Source organism: Mauremys mutica, chromosome 12 (assembly GCF_020497125.1).
Source record: "Mauremys mutica isolate MM-2020 ecotype Southern chromosome 12, ASM2049712v1, whole genome shotgun sequence".
NCBI lineage: Eukaryota > Metazoa > Chordata > Testudines > Geoemydidae > Mauremys > Mauremys mutica.
This window is the reverse complement of record NC_059083.1, coordinates 74,460,931-74,476,816: the sequence shown is the minus strand read 5'-3', so window position 1 is coordinate 74,476,816 and position 15,886 is coordinate 74,460,931. Positions and strand designations below refer to the sequence as shown.

Below are 15,886 nucleotides of genomic sequence, written 5' to 3'. Positions count from 1 at the left end.
CTCTATAACTAAAGGATTACAGCAGGGAGGGGAGAGCTCCTAGGTAAAGAACTATCCAAGAAGGGCCTGGCTCCAGAGATTTATCAATAGCCATCAGGTATCGGACCCTCGGCTTTTCCTCTGACTACCTAGATTATTTTTTCCCATCTGATTGTCTCCTCCCAAAAGCTCCAAAGCAGATGCTACACACAGTATGTCAAATATCAGAGACCGTGAAGAATGGTTTCTACAGGGAAGATTGATTGGGCTTGTTTAACATCAGTTTCACCCATCATTACTCTGGTCACCAGCAGCGTAAGGTTGCCCCGCACAGCTGTTCCCAAGCAACGGCGGGGGGAAAAACATCTCACCAATGCAAGGGGTTTATTTTGGGGTTTGGGGAGGGAAGAGAGAATTAAAAGCTGCAATGAGACTCCTTCATCTGATGGTTCCCTGACCTCGAGTAAGGCCCCAGCATATGCGCGGTGCCAATTATAATCATATCCCATAGCAACCCTGCCAGGGATCTTTGTGTTTTAAGTGAAAGATGAACTCCCATTGGGGACCCTCTCAGAAGCAAACTGCGTGACATGCATGGTGTCAGGTAGTCACCCTGACAAGCGTAGCCTATTAGTCAAGAGCAGGTCCTCTGTGGATTAGCCCGAGTGCAGCTGACAAGGGGGCGCAGCGAGACGGCAACCCAGTGGAACATCCCTCTTGCATAATGACCTGCTTAGAAATCACTGGCATGATATGGCAACAGCCCTGGGTCAGACGGCAGCGGCTGCACTGCCTGCTGGGCTGAAGTAGCTGAAAAGGGCCTGAGCTCAAATATACTGTATACAGCATAAGCTGGCCTTGTCAAAGAGACCTAAAGGAGTTAGGTACCCAACTCTCACTGAGCTGGGTGCCTAACTCTCTTGGGGCCTTTGAAAAAACAAGCCCCACACAACAGGGGAAGTGAGATCCAATTTCTCCAGGTGAAACTGCAGCATTGTCAGCAGCACACAATTAGCCAGCTGGGAATTTGGCCAGGGCACTAGGCTTAGTGACTACTCTTGCAAAAATGTCATTGGAATTTACACTAACACAAATGCTCCAAGGCCTGCCCTCACCCCAGCATGGTATCTCCATCCTCAGAGTGCCCCTAGCACTATGCTAAATGACCGGCTCCGAGAAGAGAATGCCATCTACCAAATCACCTGCCTAGGAGGTCTGCACACTTCTGAGTTCAGGAGATCTGGCATCATCAGACACTGAACAGTTTTCAGACCAGTGTGTGTAGCCACTAAGCTAGACAGAGTGAGGAACTGGAGGCAGATCATAGCCTCAGCTAGGCATTTCCTGGATTTTGTCACACCCACAGCTGCATTTATTTTCTAAACATATACTTGTGGGTTTGCAACAACTGCCCTATACAAACACAGTGAGACCTTCATGTCTAAGGGGAAAGTGCTCACCTACTAGATCTCTTGAAAGGTAACTTCGGAAGCCTTTCAAATGTGACAAGCATAAGTGATAAGGGCGGGGGTGGGGAGGAAGAGAAACCTCCAAGTTATTTGGACTAGCTAGCCAGCTGGCACTGTTCCTATAGAGACAGCACCCGCAATCATATCAGAGTGCTGAGGAGTGAGACTGAGCACACAGGCAATTTGCATAGCAGTATTTGGCCATGTTGCCTCTAAGACTTTAAGAAAAAAATAAATAAAATAAGATAAAAACCACACACAAGCTTAAACATTAATATTGCCTTAATGGTTTTTCACATGCAGGACGAGATGTTCCAAACAACGCATTAGTAAGAACAAGCGTGTATCTAAAAAACCCACTCAGCATATTAAACTGAAATGGAAGAGTAAGTATGCCACTGAAAATCACACTGACAACGCTGAGGTAAAATCATCTGAGTGCAATTTGACTTCCAGCGCATCTGGTTTCCCAGGCATCTCAGAGATGGAAAGGGGGAACAAATGTATTTTTGTAAAGAAACTTCCTCAAGGCTTTACAAATCCAGAGATGCATCAAGCTGACAAACTTGACTGAATTGTTTAAGACTGGACTCATCCTTCTAGCATTTTTTCTGTGCATTAAATATATTTATTACAGTTTCCTAACACACTTGGGCCAAATCAAATAGGAAGTGCTTGCAGTGTTTTAACATGCAGTCTCTGCACAGGGAAAACTCCCATTGGAGTCAGGGCAAAGATGGCAAGCCACAGCCCATAAGCCATTTTATAGTCTCCAGATATCCCAGCAGGTGATCCTCCCAAGGTGCCAGCTGAGCCAAAAGAGAAATAAAGCCACTGGTTCCGGCATCATTGTTGGGGAGAGATGCAGGCAAGTGAAAGGCAATAAGCAGAGAGAAAGGGCAGGGTTCTTAACTTAGATCAAGGGGGAGGAATCAGAAACATGCACCCTAGCTCGAAGAGGGGAACTGATCAACTCATTGTAGCCAATCAGCCCTGCCACAACCTGCACTGCTCCACTGCCTTTAGCCAGTCTGCCCAGTAGGTCTGGTTGGAAATTTGTCACCCGCGTTTTTCCCCTTAAAAATCAGAAGCGATTCACAGCAATTTGTAAAGAGAGCAAGAGAGAGAGAGAGAGCACACTCACGAGTGTGCGTGAAAGTGTAAAAATCACTGTCATGGCCAGAAGCATCCATTCCTCTAGTCCCACCTGCCAGAGTCCCTGTCTCCACTGGGGTAAGATGGCCAAGGACCCAAACTCATGCTCTGGGTGTCCCTAGCCTCTGACTGCCAGAAGCTGGGACTGGACAACAGAGGATGGATCACTTGATGATTGCCTGTTCTGTTCATTCCTTCTGAAGCACCTGGGATTGGCCACTGTTGGAAGACAGGATACTGGGCTAGATGGACCACTGGTCTGACCCAGCATGGCTGTTCTTATATAGATAGATGGCCATCTAAAGGGAAACACCTGATGTGAGTGCTCATAGCAGTGCTCACCTGGCTTCAAAAATCTGACTCATGAGGCATTTAAGATCAACTACATTTATCTGTCTTCACCACACCTGGTAGCATTTCCCCATCTCTTGGGCACCTACCCACTCCTCCTAGTTGATTGCAGTCTTGGGCCCGCAAGGGAGACGAAAGAGGGCCTTCTGGTTAAAGCAGGGGATTAGCGCTCTGTTAGTGACCAGCTGCACCATCTTGAGCAAGGCTTGGCTGTTCTGTGCCTCAGTTTCCCTTCTTTCATAGTTGGACGATGATAAATACGCACCTCTCAGGGGTGCTGGAAGGCTTAATGTTTGCAAAGCACTTGGAGACCCTCAGATGGAAGGGCACCATGGAATCATTATTATAAGAAAGAGGGATCCATATAGTATCAGCACAGAAGAAACTTCTCATTGTTCAAGAAAAACAACGACACACCACCGCCTACCCTCCCAACACATTCTCTTTTTTAAAAAAAACCATACACAGTGCAATTAATTTCCATTGACTTTTTCCAACCCGAAGCCCAAAATGGCAGAGTCAAAAGGTTAATGCTGCGTGACAAAGGTCAGCAGCAGTTTGGGGAGGGAGGAGAAAGGGAGGCTTTGTGGTCTCAGACAGCGGCTGGCTGCGCCGCCCCTACTCCACTTGAGAAATGTAAAGTGATGGCGGTTGCGGGAAGAAAGAGGATTGAGAGCCCTACTTAAGTCCCGAGTCTTTGTGGCTTACAATAGACCCTCCCTTGACTCATTAATCGTGTGTTCCATGGGCAGCGCGCCTCAAAGAGCAGCAGATGACCCATGTCCAGCTGCCGCCGTTGCCCCCTTCTCAAGGTAATGGGGCAGGTGCTCTCAGCACCCTCTGCTCGAGGCTAATATATTCTGCCTCCTTGTCTTCTCCCTTTCATCTCCTCCAACAGGCCACACTGACAACTGTAAATGAGATTAGACTTCAGGGTATGGGACAGATGCAGAGCCCCCTCTGTGCGGTATCAAATGAGCTCTCCCGGCTTTTAAGTTTCTGTCCCCCTTTTACAAGCCCAATCTTGGTCGGGAAGGAGGAAAAATCCCCTCGCTCCCACAAATGTGCCTAATTCAATGAGCTGCTTTTAGAGCCTGATCCACAGCCCCTTGGCATCAGCAAGAGTCAGTCCATTGACACTTTGGATTAGATCCTTAGTCCACATTTAAAAAAATAATTACCCCCCTCCAGGAGTGTTTTCTAGTTTATATTATATCCCATAAGGTCTGTTTGTTGACACACTATGCTTAGTAGGGACAGTTGTTATGATTAGGATTGGCCAAAAGATGTTTAGTGTTAAAGGAATAGCAACACTTTGACATCTAGCCGATGTTTTAAAGAACTTAAAAAGTAGTTTTAGAAAATACTCCTCATCTCCTTGAGCCCCTTGTCAGTTTCTGCAGTTTGATAACCACCATCTTCTTCTTCCCCATCCCTGTTGCCATGTGTAAGACCCACATAAAGAAGGGGGAAGAAGTGATTTTACAGGGCAAACAGAAAAATTGGCCATACGCTAAGCACTGTCAATACCTCAAATTATGCTATCTCGCAGGTTTTGCTAGACATAGCCAGTAGATTTTTCCTGGAACAAGAGTAGGGGGAAATAATTCAATCTAAAAAGTGTGATTTTTAACTCAATAGTGTCCACATGAACAAACTGGAATTTCTTTAATAGCATGGGAAATAGATAGTGTTCAATTGTGTTTATTTGTTAAAATAAAAATTATTTACTTAAAAATAACTCTTTGCCTGAGTTACCACCAACTTTCATCAGTGGGCCCAATTCTGCAAAGTACTTTTCACCTTCAATCATCCAGGATCCAGGCCTATAGCCGAAAGGACTTAAAAGTGTCATTGACTTTCCCTTGTTTACACTGTTTGGTTTTCGCATTGCACTCCTCAAAGCTGGCCTAGTCACTTTCACTTTCTGGTTGTAGTCCTTTTTCTCATGCACTAGCACAAGGCTGTTGTGTTTGCGTCTCCACAACTGCAGGGAAATGGCCCTTTCCAAGAAAGCTACCTATTCCTTGTCATAAGGCAAACAGCAAGGACTTTGCTGCGAGCAGCTTTTAACCATGGTTCTGAAATGGCGGCAAAATGGGCTCAGCTGCACCTGTTCCTAACACTACTGTCGTCAATTTAATTTTCTCTGGCACAGACAAGAATGCCTCGTCTGGTCTGTGGTATGTCTGCAGAGTTCGTACTGAGCTCCAGCTTCCCATTAGCTGCCCACACATCTCCTGAGATTCTCAGCAAACTCTTTTTCTCCGATACCATCACACCCACGTAGAAATTTCATGGAAGAATCCATACCTTCTCAGACAGCTGCAACAAAAATGCAGCCCAGACTCACAGTCAGATGAACCAAGGTGATGGGGTAGCAAAGGCTTTGTCTATTTAAAGCAAATACCCTGCTGTCACCCACAGACACAGACCAAGGTGTGGGTAGTGGGTACTTAGACATGGTAACCCATCCCATGAACCGATCCTTGGCAGCTCAGACACGGAGGCCTCGACAAAGTGACACCTGGTCTGAATTACTCCAGCTTTTGAAACCTGACCAACGAGCTGCTGAAAAACCAAACTCTCCCCACTAGGGGAACAGCACAACTGTGGGTCTGTTGTGACAATAAACATTGCACATTTCTATAGCCCACTTTCATCAGAAGATTTAAAGCACTTTATCACAGTGATTAAGTTTCACTCATTCCCGAAATGGGGATAATTGGGGCACAGAAAAGTTAAGTAGTTTGCCCAAAGCCACAGAAAAAGCCAGTGGCAAAACTGGGGAAAGAACCCAGGGTCCTGACTCACAGTCTTCTAATTTAACCTTCAGGCAACTCTACCTCCACATGGGAATTGAGAAACACCCCTTCATTTCAGTGAGAGAGAGAGAGAGAATTAACCAGGGTGTTATTTACTCAAGGCAAAAGACAATGGCCACATTTGCCTTCACACTGCCAAGATCTGCCCCCCAAAGCTGTCTCTCTGCCCCACCTGCCATGTAATCCATCTCAATGGTTAGCAAGAAATGAGACCTCTCCAAATGAAAAGCAAATGAGGAAAAACCCAAGAGACCTGAGGGAGGAAAAGAAGAGCCCTCACTTTGTTCAGAGTTAGGATTTTAAATGGAAACGAATGTGTGAAGCGCTCAAACACGGCCTGAGCCCCATGGGAGGTGGCAGATGCGGAGCTAAAGTGTGCGTGGTCGGGGGTGTTTATGAGCACAATAAATAAATGTACGAATCCATATAAAAGTAACCAATGAGTTACTACTGGCTAAGGGCCATGGCCCCCAAATGAAAATGCATCACAGATGGACTCTGTGGAATAGGAGCTGGAATACCGAAAATCTGTTTGCTCAGCCCCACTGAAGTCCAGGGAAGTTTTGCTATTGGTTTCAATAAGCCCAGGATTTCACCCTGGGCCTGGTATATAAAAACCTCACCGAAGAGCACTCAGTTCTGAACCCACCTGTTTTCCAGCCTTTTTTTATTTTACTTGTTTATAACAGAGATTGCACAACTCTCATCTCAACTGCCAGGATTTTCAGACTGGCTGCCCAGGGCGCAATTCACACTTCTGCAGGGGGCGACACAGATCAGTGGCAGTGATCAGAGAGACAAACTAGAGCCAGTTGCACATTTTTCATCCAAACAAATATGTAGATCTTATCATTAACACAAATGGTTTCTGATTAAACGGAAACCTTTGACAAAAAGTTTCTGTTTTCGTGTTTGGGTGTTTTACACACACAAAAAACGTCAACCCCCAAATTTTGTACTTTTAAACTGAGAAATGTCCAGTTTCCCAGGGAAACCCCCAAAATTTAAAAGACCTTTTTTCAATAAAAATTAAAAATATTTAATCAAAAATTCTTGGGGGAGGGAGAGCAATCATCTTCCAAGCAGCTCTAATCACTACATTTATCCTCACGGTAGTCCCATTGCCTTAGCAGCCAGAGGCTGGATCACCACCTGTGAATTCTCAAGGGCTCCCACAACCACTCTCCAGGGCTTTCACCTGCTCTCTTCCTCCCCAGCTGTTCTCTTTCTCCACAGGAGTGACTGGAGAGACCTGCATGCTTCAGCTAACCTATCTTGAGCCAAGTATCAGAGTGGTAACAGCACAGATAGGTCCTCCCTTTATTTTAATGCACACAAAATCCTTGGGCACCTGTTTCGCCCTCCAGGCAAACATGCAGAAGGAGTCAAGTTTAGCACTGTACAACGGAGATGTATGTTTCAGTGCATCTGTGTTCTCTAGCCAGTGCAGCAGAAATCCCTTGTACTGACCTCATGTTTCACACAGATTCCAGTTGGCATTAAACAAAACACACTCCTCTCTTGGTGCAGTGAATTTCTGGATACAGGGAATGTGTTTCATGGCAAACAGAATCTCACTATTCATTGCTAAGCTAATGGGTTTTCTGTCTTACTGATATAATGCTGAAGGAAGACGTCTGCTTTTTTGCTTTTGCCCATAGGCAACAAAGGCTGTATTGATTTACTCAGGATTTGGGACTGGTTTTTCGTGGGTTGCATTCTCTTTCATAATAAAGCCTTATGGACAGGGTTTAAATTTCAGCTGCAGCCCTAATTCAAATGTGGCTAATTATGAGAGATTTTGATTAACAGTCTGTTTCCCTTGTCATTAGGGAAATGTACCATAAATCCAACTGCCATCAAGACATTTTAAAAACATGACACTGCTGCTGTTCGGTCAAGATCTCTGCACCCCAGTTGGAACCTGCCGATTCCTCTCTGAGCCCGTCAGCTACAAGCCAAAAGCCCCATCCTGCAAGGATTCAATGATTTCAGTGCGGGGTCAGGGAGCTTGCAGGATATGCCCCAAAGTAAAGCAAAATTTTGAAACAGGGAAGCATTCAGAATGGTTGAAGCAAACATTCAAACCCAACTAACGACTGATTCCTATTGCGACCCCTGCCTTCTGAATGTGAGCAATCCTCATTCATACACAGAATGCTAACAAATTAAAACATACTACAGAGATTTAAATATGATTGACCATTTCAATAATCTAGTTACTACGCCTCCAATCACCAGCTGGCTATGGTGCAGCACACTGACAAATGCTACTCAACCTAGATTTATGGATTAATAATAGATCACGGCTTAGTGGGTTATAAACGGACACTCGTCATGGCTAGCAGTCAGATTATTTACTGAATATAACAGGACACCTCTGGCCACAAGGGCACCCCTCTGAGGAGGCTGCACCACAGCCTTTGGTTTTGTAGTTTATTCACATTCAGGAACAACGTTATTGCCTCATAAAGCAGTGGAGAAATCTCATCAGAACTTTAGTGCAGATAGAATGATGCCAATGTAAAAGGAACAGCTCACTTACACAAGGTGATAGTCACACACAGAAGTCTATGGCATTAAGAGCCATAGTTTACAGTTTCATTTACACAGTGGTTCAGTTAGAAGCAAGTCAAGGAGGTAACCATAGAAAAAGCCTGGTTATAGCTACTTAGCATTTCATGGTGCTAGATGGAAGGAATGCCACAAAGCAAGCATGCTAGTTATAGCATCTAAAATTATAATCCACGCTCCAAACTGAGAAACTGGAGCATGGATTATAATTTAGATGCTATAACTAGCATCTACGTCAGTGGAGCGACACCAATTTACACCAGATGAGGATCTGGTTCCTATACATGATAAAATTAGGGATTTCACTGTGGAAACAGATGCACGTGATTGTTTTTACTTTTAAAATTAAAGGATTGCATTCTCTGTTGGCATAAACTGAAGTAGCTCCAGTGAAGTCAATTTACCAGCTGAGGATCTAGCCCAAAGAATGTAGCAATCATCATGAAGGTGCTGGATTGACAGCCTTGGAAAGTAAGGTCCCCTAGCCAGAGAACAGGAACAGCACAACTGGTAGCACTGCAAGCACGCGCGCGCACACACACACACCCAACCCCACCTCAGCTCTGACCTGGGGGAGATCACCTCTATGGACAGTAGGGTCGTTCCGTCTCCAGGGCCCATTCAGAACCTTAGCTGCACTAACGGGCACTGCCAATGGGGATGGGGTGGGCAGGTAACTGCAGTGGTGGTGTCTCTCAGGCGGGCACCAACGCGCTGGGATCTGGATCGAGGCCAAACTCATTTCACATGGGCCACACGTTAAAGCCTAGTTTGAAAATGTAAGCAGCACAGCGCAGAGGGGAAAGTCTAATGTACAAAGGAAAGCAAGCAGGGGTTACAGCCTCTCTCACCAGAAGCAGGATGATAAAATATGGGAATTGTTCACATACCTGATCAAACAGAGCTTTCCAGTGCTGATAGGTAAGAGGCAATGCATAAAGGAGGAAAAAAGGAAAAAAAGGTATAAGCAATTATATTAGAGTGAAAATCATTCTGGAAATATACTTTAACAAGCAAATAATTGAATGATCTAGTGGACTAAGCAAGGGATAGGGAGCCAGGAATTCCTGCCGTCTAATCCTGCTTCTCACAGTAACTGGCTGTGAGGTGTTGGGCAAGTCATTCCCTCTCTGTGCCTCGTGACCCCATCTGGAAAACGGGGATAATAATGTTAGCATCTCCGGGCAGAGGGGAGGCGTTCTGAGGCTTAATGCCTCTGTAGTGCTTCAGGGGTGTCAAGTGCCAAGGGTTTGCCCAATAAACCCTGGGACATCAGCTGTGCAATTAAAAGAACCCTGCAGGAGTTACCTGAGAATCCCCTCTCTACATACAGAGTCAGGTGCGTGTTTAGCACTCACACCTGTAGCTTTTGAGTGCTTTGGGAACACTAAAGAAGCTAATCATTGGCTACATTTTACACAACCTCAGATCTAAAGCTCTCACCTCAGCATCCCCCATCAGGCTCATAATCCATCAGGACAGAGGAGGCCTGAGCAACAGACAGCTCCCCAGCAGGGCTTTCAAGCCTGACATAACAGCGTCACACTGCCTCATTCATATGGGTCATGGTGAGGAGGAAGAAGTTGGAGGAGAAGTCATGTGGCAATGTGAGGGTGACACGGTAACCCAGCTAGTTCCAGGGTCCCTAGAAGAGTTCGTCCCAGGATAGTATTTGAAAGCCCACTGATACCCATCTCCCCAGCTGGCTACCCCAGCACAACACTCCTGATTTGTGTCTCCCTCACTTATGAAAGCAAGGTGAGAAAAATACTGGCACCAGATTTCACACAAGCGCAAAATGCATCTGCTGTTATATGCAGAGTAGAGCTCTGGTTAAAGTCTTAGCTACTGAGTAAGGAATATTTCCCTCCAATCAATTTTGGAGCTTTGCCTACCTACTGGAGAGACCGTTGGTTAAATATTAATTCACTGAATTCCCACTGAATTAGTTAAGCTGTTGTTTGAGTGGATATTCATGTATAAACTCCCAACTGTCCCTGTAAATCTGCCCAATGCTTTAATGTTTTAGGATATTTTAAATCCTGGCTTTGTTTAATATCACTCCAAGTGCTGTAATGACAAATTCCTTTGCAGCCAAGGCTGTGCCAGCATAACCTCCCTTGTATACCTCACCCCCTTTTTTTTTTAAGTGATTAGCAATCTATAAGAATTGACTGACTGTGTCAGTTCTTGGCAGACAAGCCAGCGAGCTTATCTCAAGTTTCCAATTAAAAAAAAAAAAGGAGAGAGAAAGAAAATCAAAGGCCAGTTTGGCCTTGGGTGTGCTCCTAACACAACGGTTTTAATTTTCAGAGGGTGTTCTGCAGCCTGCTAATCCCAACTTGAAATTTATTGACTGATTACATGGGGGAGGGGGACTTTCACAACATCTTCTGTAACATTTTATTTACAGATGGTACATAAATGATTCCTGGCACTTCTTCAGGTTGGTGTGTGTTATCTCCATTTTACTGATGGGGAAACTGAGGCACGGGACTTTTAAAAAGTCTGCTCCAACTCCCACTGAAGTCAATGGAAAGATCTCAGAGCGATTTCTACAGGAGCTGGAGTGGGCTTTATGTGACTTGCCCAAGGTCACACTGCAAGTTAGTGGCAGCGCCAGGATTAGAATCCAGATCTCACCCAGCTGTGTGCTTTTCCCTTGAGACCATTCTTCCTCTCCCATTGCTAGAGTCCACTCCAGCCCAATGCTCAGCACTTTCAACATCTGTTGACTTTAAACACATGGTGATGCTGCTGAGCACACTACAGGATCAATGACTGGATTCTACAGCAGGCTGGAGTAGCTCAAAGGCATTGCTTGCTTCTTTCTCTTCCACAGCAGAAAGGAAACCAGAACTCTCTTTCTTAAAGGCCAGCTAAGCAGCTACAGTACTTACCAGAGAGACCCAAAAACATGATTCTGGATAAATAAGTGCTGGGAGGCTTGGGACCCTAATCATGTAATGTTACACATGGGGATTGGCTGCTGATCATATATAGCGCTAAAACCCAGAAACAAACTCAGTTCCTGCAACTAACAATACCTGGTTTATTACCCTCTGGGAAAGAAATCCAGTATAAAACCAGTATCTAGATGCTTCCAGAAGGATAGGCCCAGGAGGACAGAAAACATTCAGAATCTGTTCACTTCTCTCTGTGACTCTGGGCAAGCCACCCCCTGAATGTTATAGCTATACAGGGTGATCATTTTATATGTTTTGTATTTATAAATGTTGTTTAATTTTCTTTCTTGCTGATGCCCCAAGTGCCTTGGTGGAAGGCACTTTACAAGAAATGTATTAATTAATTATTATTATTATTATACTTCTCTGCTTCAGCTTCCTCCATCTGCCATTAGGTAGGTTCTTTGCTTATCTTACCTAAGAGACATTGCAATGGTTAGCTGGGCCATGATACTGATTTCCTCATGCACCCAAAACTTCCAGCTAAATAATTCAGCATATAAGGAGTGAATGTTCATCTGGCGCATGAGAAATGCCAGATTGGCCCACTAATGTTTGTAAAGCACTTTTATACAGGGAAAATCCCCACAACATTTCAGTATTTACACTGCGGGATTCATATGAAGAGCATCAGATTCTGCCTGTGGAGAGCACTGGTGTCTCCCAGTCACTGGGAGCAGGGGGTGAGCAACTGGGGACAATAACCTGCCAAGAAACAGCAGGACTGTAAAAATAGATTGGTAATGCAGACTGAAGCCTAAATAACAAATGACTCTTTGACCTTAGGGCCTGATCCAGCACCCATTGAAGTCCATGATGTGAGTGTTTCCACTGATTACTATCAGCACTGAATCAGGTCCTTACACAGCATCTTTCATCTTAGGCGATCCCAGCACTTTATCACTTCACTGCCCATCTCTACTTCTAGAAGATTCAAAGCATCAAGACCACTTGGTAGCCCGGTATCAGCATTCTGCACCGGGATACGGGAGACTTGGATTGGAATTCCAGTGCCAGGTCCCCCACTCCACAGGTCAACAGGGGTCAAAGCTAAATGGGTAGAGTGAGGTGTCTTGTGCTTCATAAACTAAATAAACAAACTGTTCAAAGGTTGGGGGATGCACAGCAGGATGGGGAGGCAGGGAGAGTTCACAAGGGTCTAAGGGGTTCCAATGGAGATGTGAAAGGCTCCTGGAAATAAAGGGTTTTTTTTCCTCCATCACTTCCCTGTACTGCTGCTTAATGCTTCAGACATTTCAAAAGGGTCTGGCTAGTCTCCCTCCCATTGATGCTAATGAGTTACTCAAGCACCGATGGCAGATCAGCCCCCTACATTTGACCAGTTGGATTTTGCATCAGGAAGTGCAGGACACCGCAGTCAGAAACAGAATAATTAGAAGCCTAACTGTAGCAACACCAATGGAATAACTGTCAGAGAAACGAACAGCTCTGTAAGTGCTTAGCTGGCTGCATACTTTCCCCAGTATGAATGCACTCCTTATCATGTAGCAATTAATCTTTTACTATCCATGGGTTAAGAGAGATACAGGATCCCTAAATCTTCTTCTGAACAGTTGAAGGGAAGTTGCACAGGACGGGACGGGGGGGGGGGGGAGAGGAGGGAGGAAAGATGAGTTCTCAGACTTATAAACACAGAGATGCTGCTCTTGGTAAATAAGAAGTTCGCTGTTTAAGAATCTTTAGAGATTAAGGCTTACAACTAAATTAGTCCGCTTACCAGGAACAAGGTTGAAATTTAAGGCGGTGTGTGCACACAATGAAAATGAAAGAACATCAGATCACACACTTTGAACATGGACCCTGTGGCGCTCGTTATAAAGTTCTCCTAAAATTATTGTAGGGACAGATTCCTTGATAATATTCTTGAACCAGAAACAACCTTGTAGTGGCAGAAAATATTTATGATAGTCATGGGTTTAAGTAAACCCACCAACACTTAACTTCCTATGGATTCTAGATGGTAAAAATGCACAGTATAAAGTAAGCACAGCAACAGAAGAGATGAATATTTGTAAAGGATTTTAAGATGAAAAAAAGCCTAAAATGGGGATTTTTCTGGGAAACCTAAGTGGAGTTAACTACAGGGTTCCTGCTGAAAGTCAATGGCAGCTGAGTGTCCAACCCTCTTATCCCCCTTTGGATTCCCAGTCTCAATGTATGTAGATAATAGTAGATTATAAGCTTTTAGGGGCAGGGACCATATCCTCACACTCATCTGTGAAGCAGCCAGCAGGCTGCTGGCACCATCGAAATTCCCCCTTCCCAGCTTTATTTGTTGGGGGGAGATTTGGCTCTAGGCAGAAAAGTCATTGGAAATGCTCTCCCGCCCCTTGATTTCACCAGTGGCTTATGTGGTTAAGGGACATGGAGGACGGAGGCAATTCAAACAGGTTGGGGGTGGGGGGGGCTCTATTCTTGCTGACTTCCCCTCTCCCCGGTGTCACCAACCCTCCTCCCTACTTGAAGTTCAGTTATAAATAGCATGATCCGATTAAAACCGCTGAGGCATGGAGGGGGGAGAAATGAAACTTACATCCTCCGTGGCCATAGGCAAGACATCCTCCGACTCCAAAACCTCTATTTCTTCCGCCTCGGAGCTGGCAGCCACGGCAGGGGAAGAGCTGGCGTGAGTCTCCGGCCGCCGGTCTCCCATGCTGGGGAACGGCCCCCCGCCGCCCCGCGGCTCCTGACAGCGATTCAAACTAGCGGGTGCCTGGCAAACTTTCAAACCCGGCCGAGCTTCGCCGCCTCCGTCAGGGCTCCTGCCGCCGGGGCGAGCCTTGCAGGGAGCCTCCCGGGCGCGCAGGCAGGAGCCGTCCCGCGGACATGCCGGTGACAGCGGCGGCGGCTGCCCGTGCGCTGCGGCTCGGGACGGGCCGGGTGCCCCCCGCCAGCTCCTTCGGGAAAGCCCTGGCCCCCTGGGAACCGCCGCCCCGCCGCGGTCCTGCACAGCGCCCCGCGCTCCGCATAGGGCCCGCCGGTCATGGCAAGCGGGCCGCCCTCGCCCCGCGCCGCCCGGAGCCAGCACCTGCGCGCCACGCGGGGAGCCGGCTGCGCTGTGGCCCCCGAGCCGGGCTGCGCTCGCCTCCTCCGCTCTCCGGGGGGGGGGGGCGGGAGCGGCGCCTCCTCTGGAGCCGGGGGAGGCAGAGCCCAGAATTGCAAATCAAGGGGAAGGACGTTCAAAGAGCGCGGGGGGGGGGGCGGCGGCGGCTCCGGGCGCGGCGGGAGGGGGGCTGCGACAGGGACGTGGCGCGGTCTCCCAGCCAGGCGGCTCCGCGGGCTGCAGAGCCGGGCGGGCGGGCGAGTCGCGGCAGCCGCAGGGGCAAGTTCGCAGACGCGCGCCAGGGATCGCGGGCGGGCGGCAAAGTGCACGTGGGAGCCCGGACCCGCCCGGCGCCAGGTAGGACCAGCTCCTGGTGGTCCTGACACCGTCCTAAACTGCCCTAGGCTGGCGGCCCCACGGCAACCCCGGCCCCACTGCAACCCCCCAGCCCTGGGCTCACCCCCCCGCCCTCCCCCTGCCCCACCGCAACCCCCCAGCCCTGGGCTCACCCCCGCCCCACGGCAACCCCCCAGCCCTGCGCTCATCCCCCCTGCCCTCCCCCTGCCCCACCGCAACCCCCAGCCCTGCGCTCATCCCCCCTGCCCTCCCCCTGCCCCACCGCAACCCCCAGCCCTGCGCTCATCCCCCCTCCCCTCCCCCGGCCCCACCGCAACCCCCCAGCCCTGGGCTCATCCCCCTGCCCTCCCCCGGCCCCACCGCAACCCCCCAGCCCTGGGCTCATCCCCCTGCCCCACCGCAACCCCCCAGCCCTGGGCTCATCCCCCCTCCCCTCCCCTCCCCCTGCCCCACCGCAACCCCCCAGCCCTGGGCTCATCCCCCCTCCCCTCCCCCTGCCCCACCGCAACCCCCCAGCCCTGGGCTCATCCCCCTGCCCTCCCCCGGCCCCACTGCAACCCCCCGCCCTGGGCTCACCCCCCAGCCCCACCACAACCCCCCAGCCCTGCGCTCACCCCCCTGCCCTCCCCCTGCCCCACCGCAACCCCCAGCCCTGCGCTCATCCCCCTGCCCTCCCCCGGCCCCACTGCAACCCCCCGCCCTGGGCTCACCCCCGCCCCACGGCAACCCCCCAGCCCTGCGCTCACCCCCCTGCCCTCCCCCTGCCCCACTTCAACCCCCCGCCCTGGGCTCACCCCCCCCGCCCCACTGCAACCCCCCAGCCCTGGGCTCATCCCCACTGCAACCCCCCGCCCTGGGCTCACCCCCCAGCCCTACTGCAACCCCAGCCCTGGACTCACCCCCGCCCCACTGCAACCCCCCGCCCTGGGCTCACCCCCCAGCCCCACCACAACCCCCCGCCCTCCCCCGGCCCCACTACAACCCCCCAGCCCTAGGCTCCCCCCAGCCCCACTGTAACCCCCCCAGCCCTAGGCTTATTCCTGCCCCACTGCAACCCGCCCCAGCCCTCCCACGGCCCCACTGCAAACCCCCCCCCCCAGCCCTAGGCTCATCCCCCCGCCCTCCGCCGGCGCTACCCCGTCACCC

The 15,886-nt window shown here is 49.0% G+C and overlaps 1 protein-coding gene across 5 annotated transcripts in view; it reads right to left on the bottom strand.

The window, feature by feature from the left end:
* The window catches only part of RHBDL3 (rhomboid like 3), a 118,954-nt gene extending 104,557 nt beyond the window's left edge, over window positions 1-14,397 (bottom strand). For 2 of the 5 annotated variants that reach the window (XM_044983724.1, XR_006572978.1), the window contains exons 1-2: window positions 13,874-14,381; window positions 9,244-9,267 (exon numbers count right to left, since the gene is read on the bottom strand). In XM_044983724.1, coding sequence (XP_044839659.1) covers window positions 9,244-9,267; window positions 13,874-13,993 — 144 coding nt within the window. In that variant the 5' untranslated portion in view covers window positions 13,994-14,381. Of the gene's footprint in view, window positions 1-9,243; window positions 9,268-9,444; window positions 9,530-13,873 lie in introns of those variants that run through there. The other 3 variants (XM_044983727.1, XM_044983729.1, XM_044983726.1) reach the window with 3 other exon arrangements.
* Between the last annotated feature and the right edge of the window lie 1,489 nt (window positions 14,398-15,886).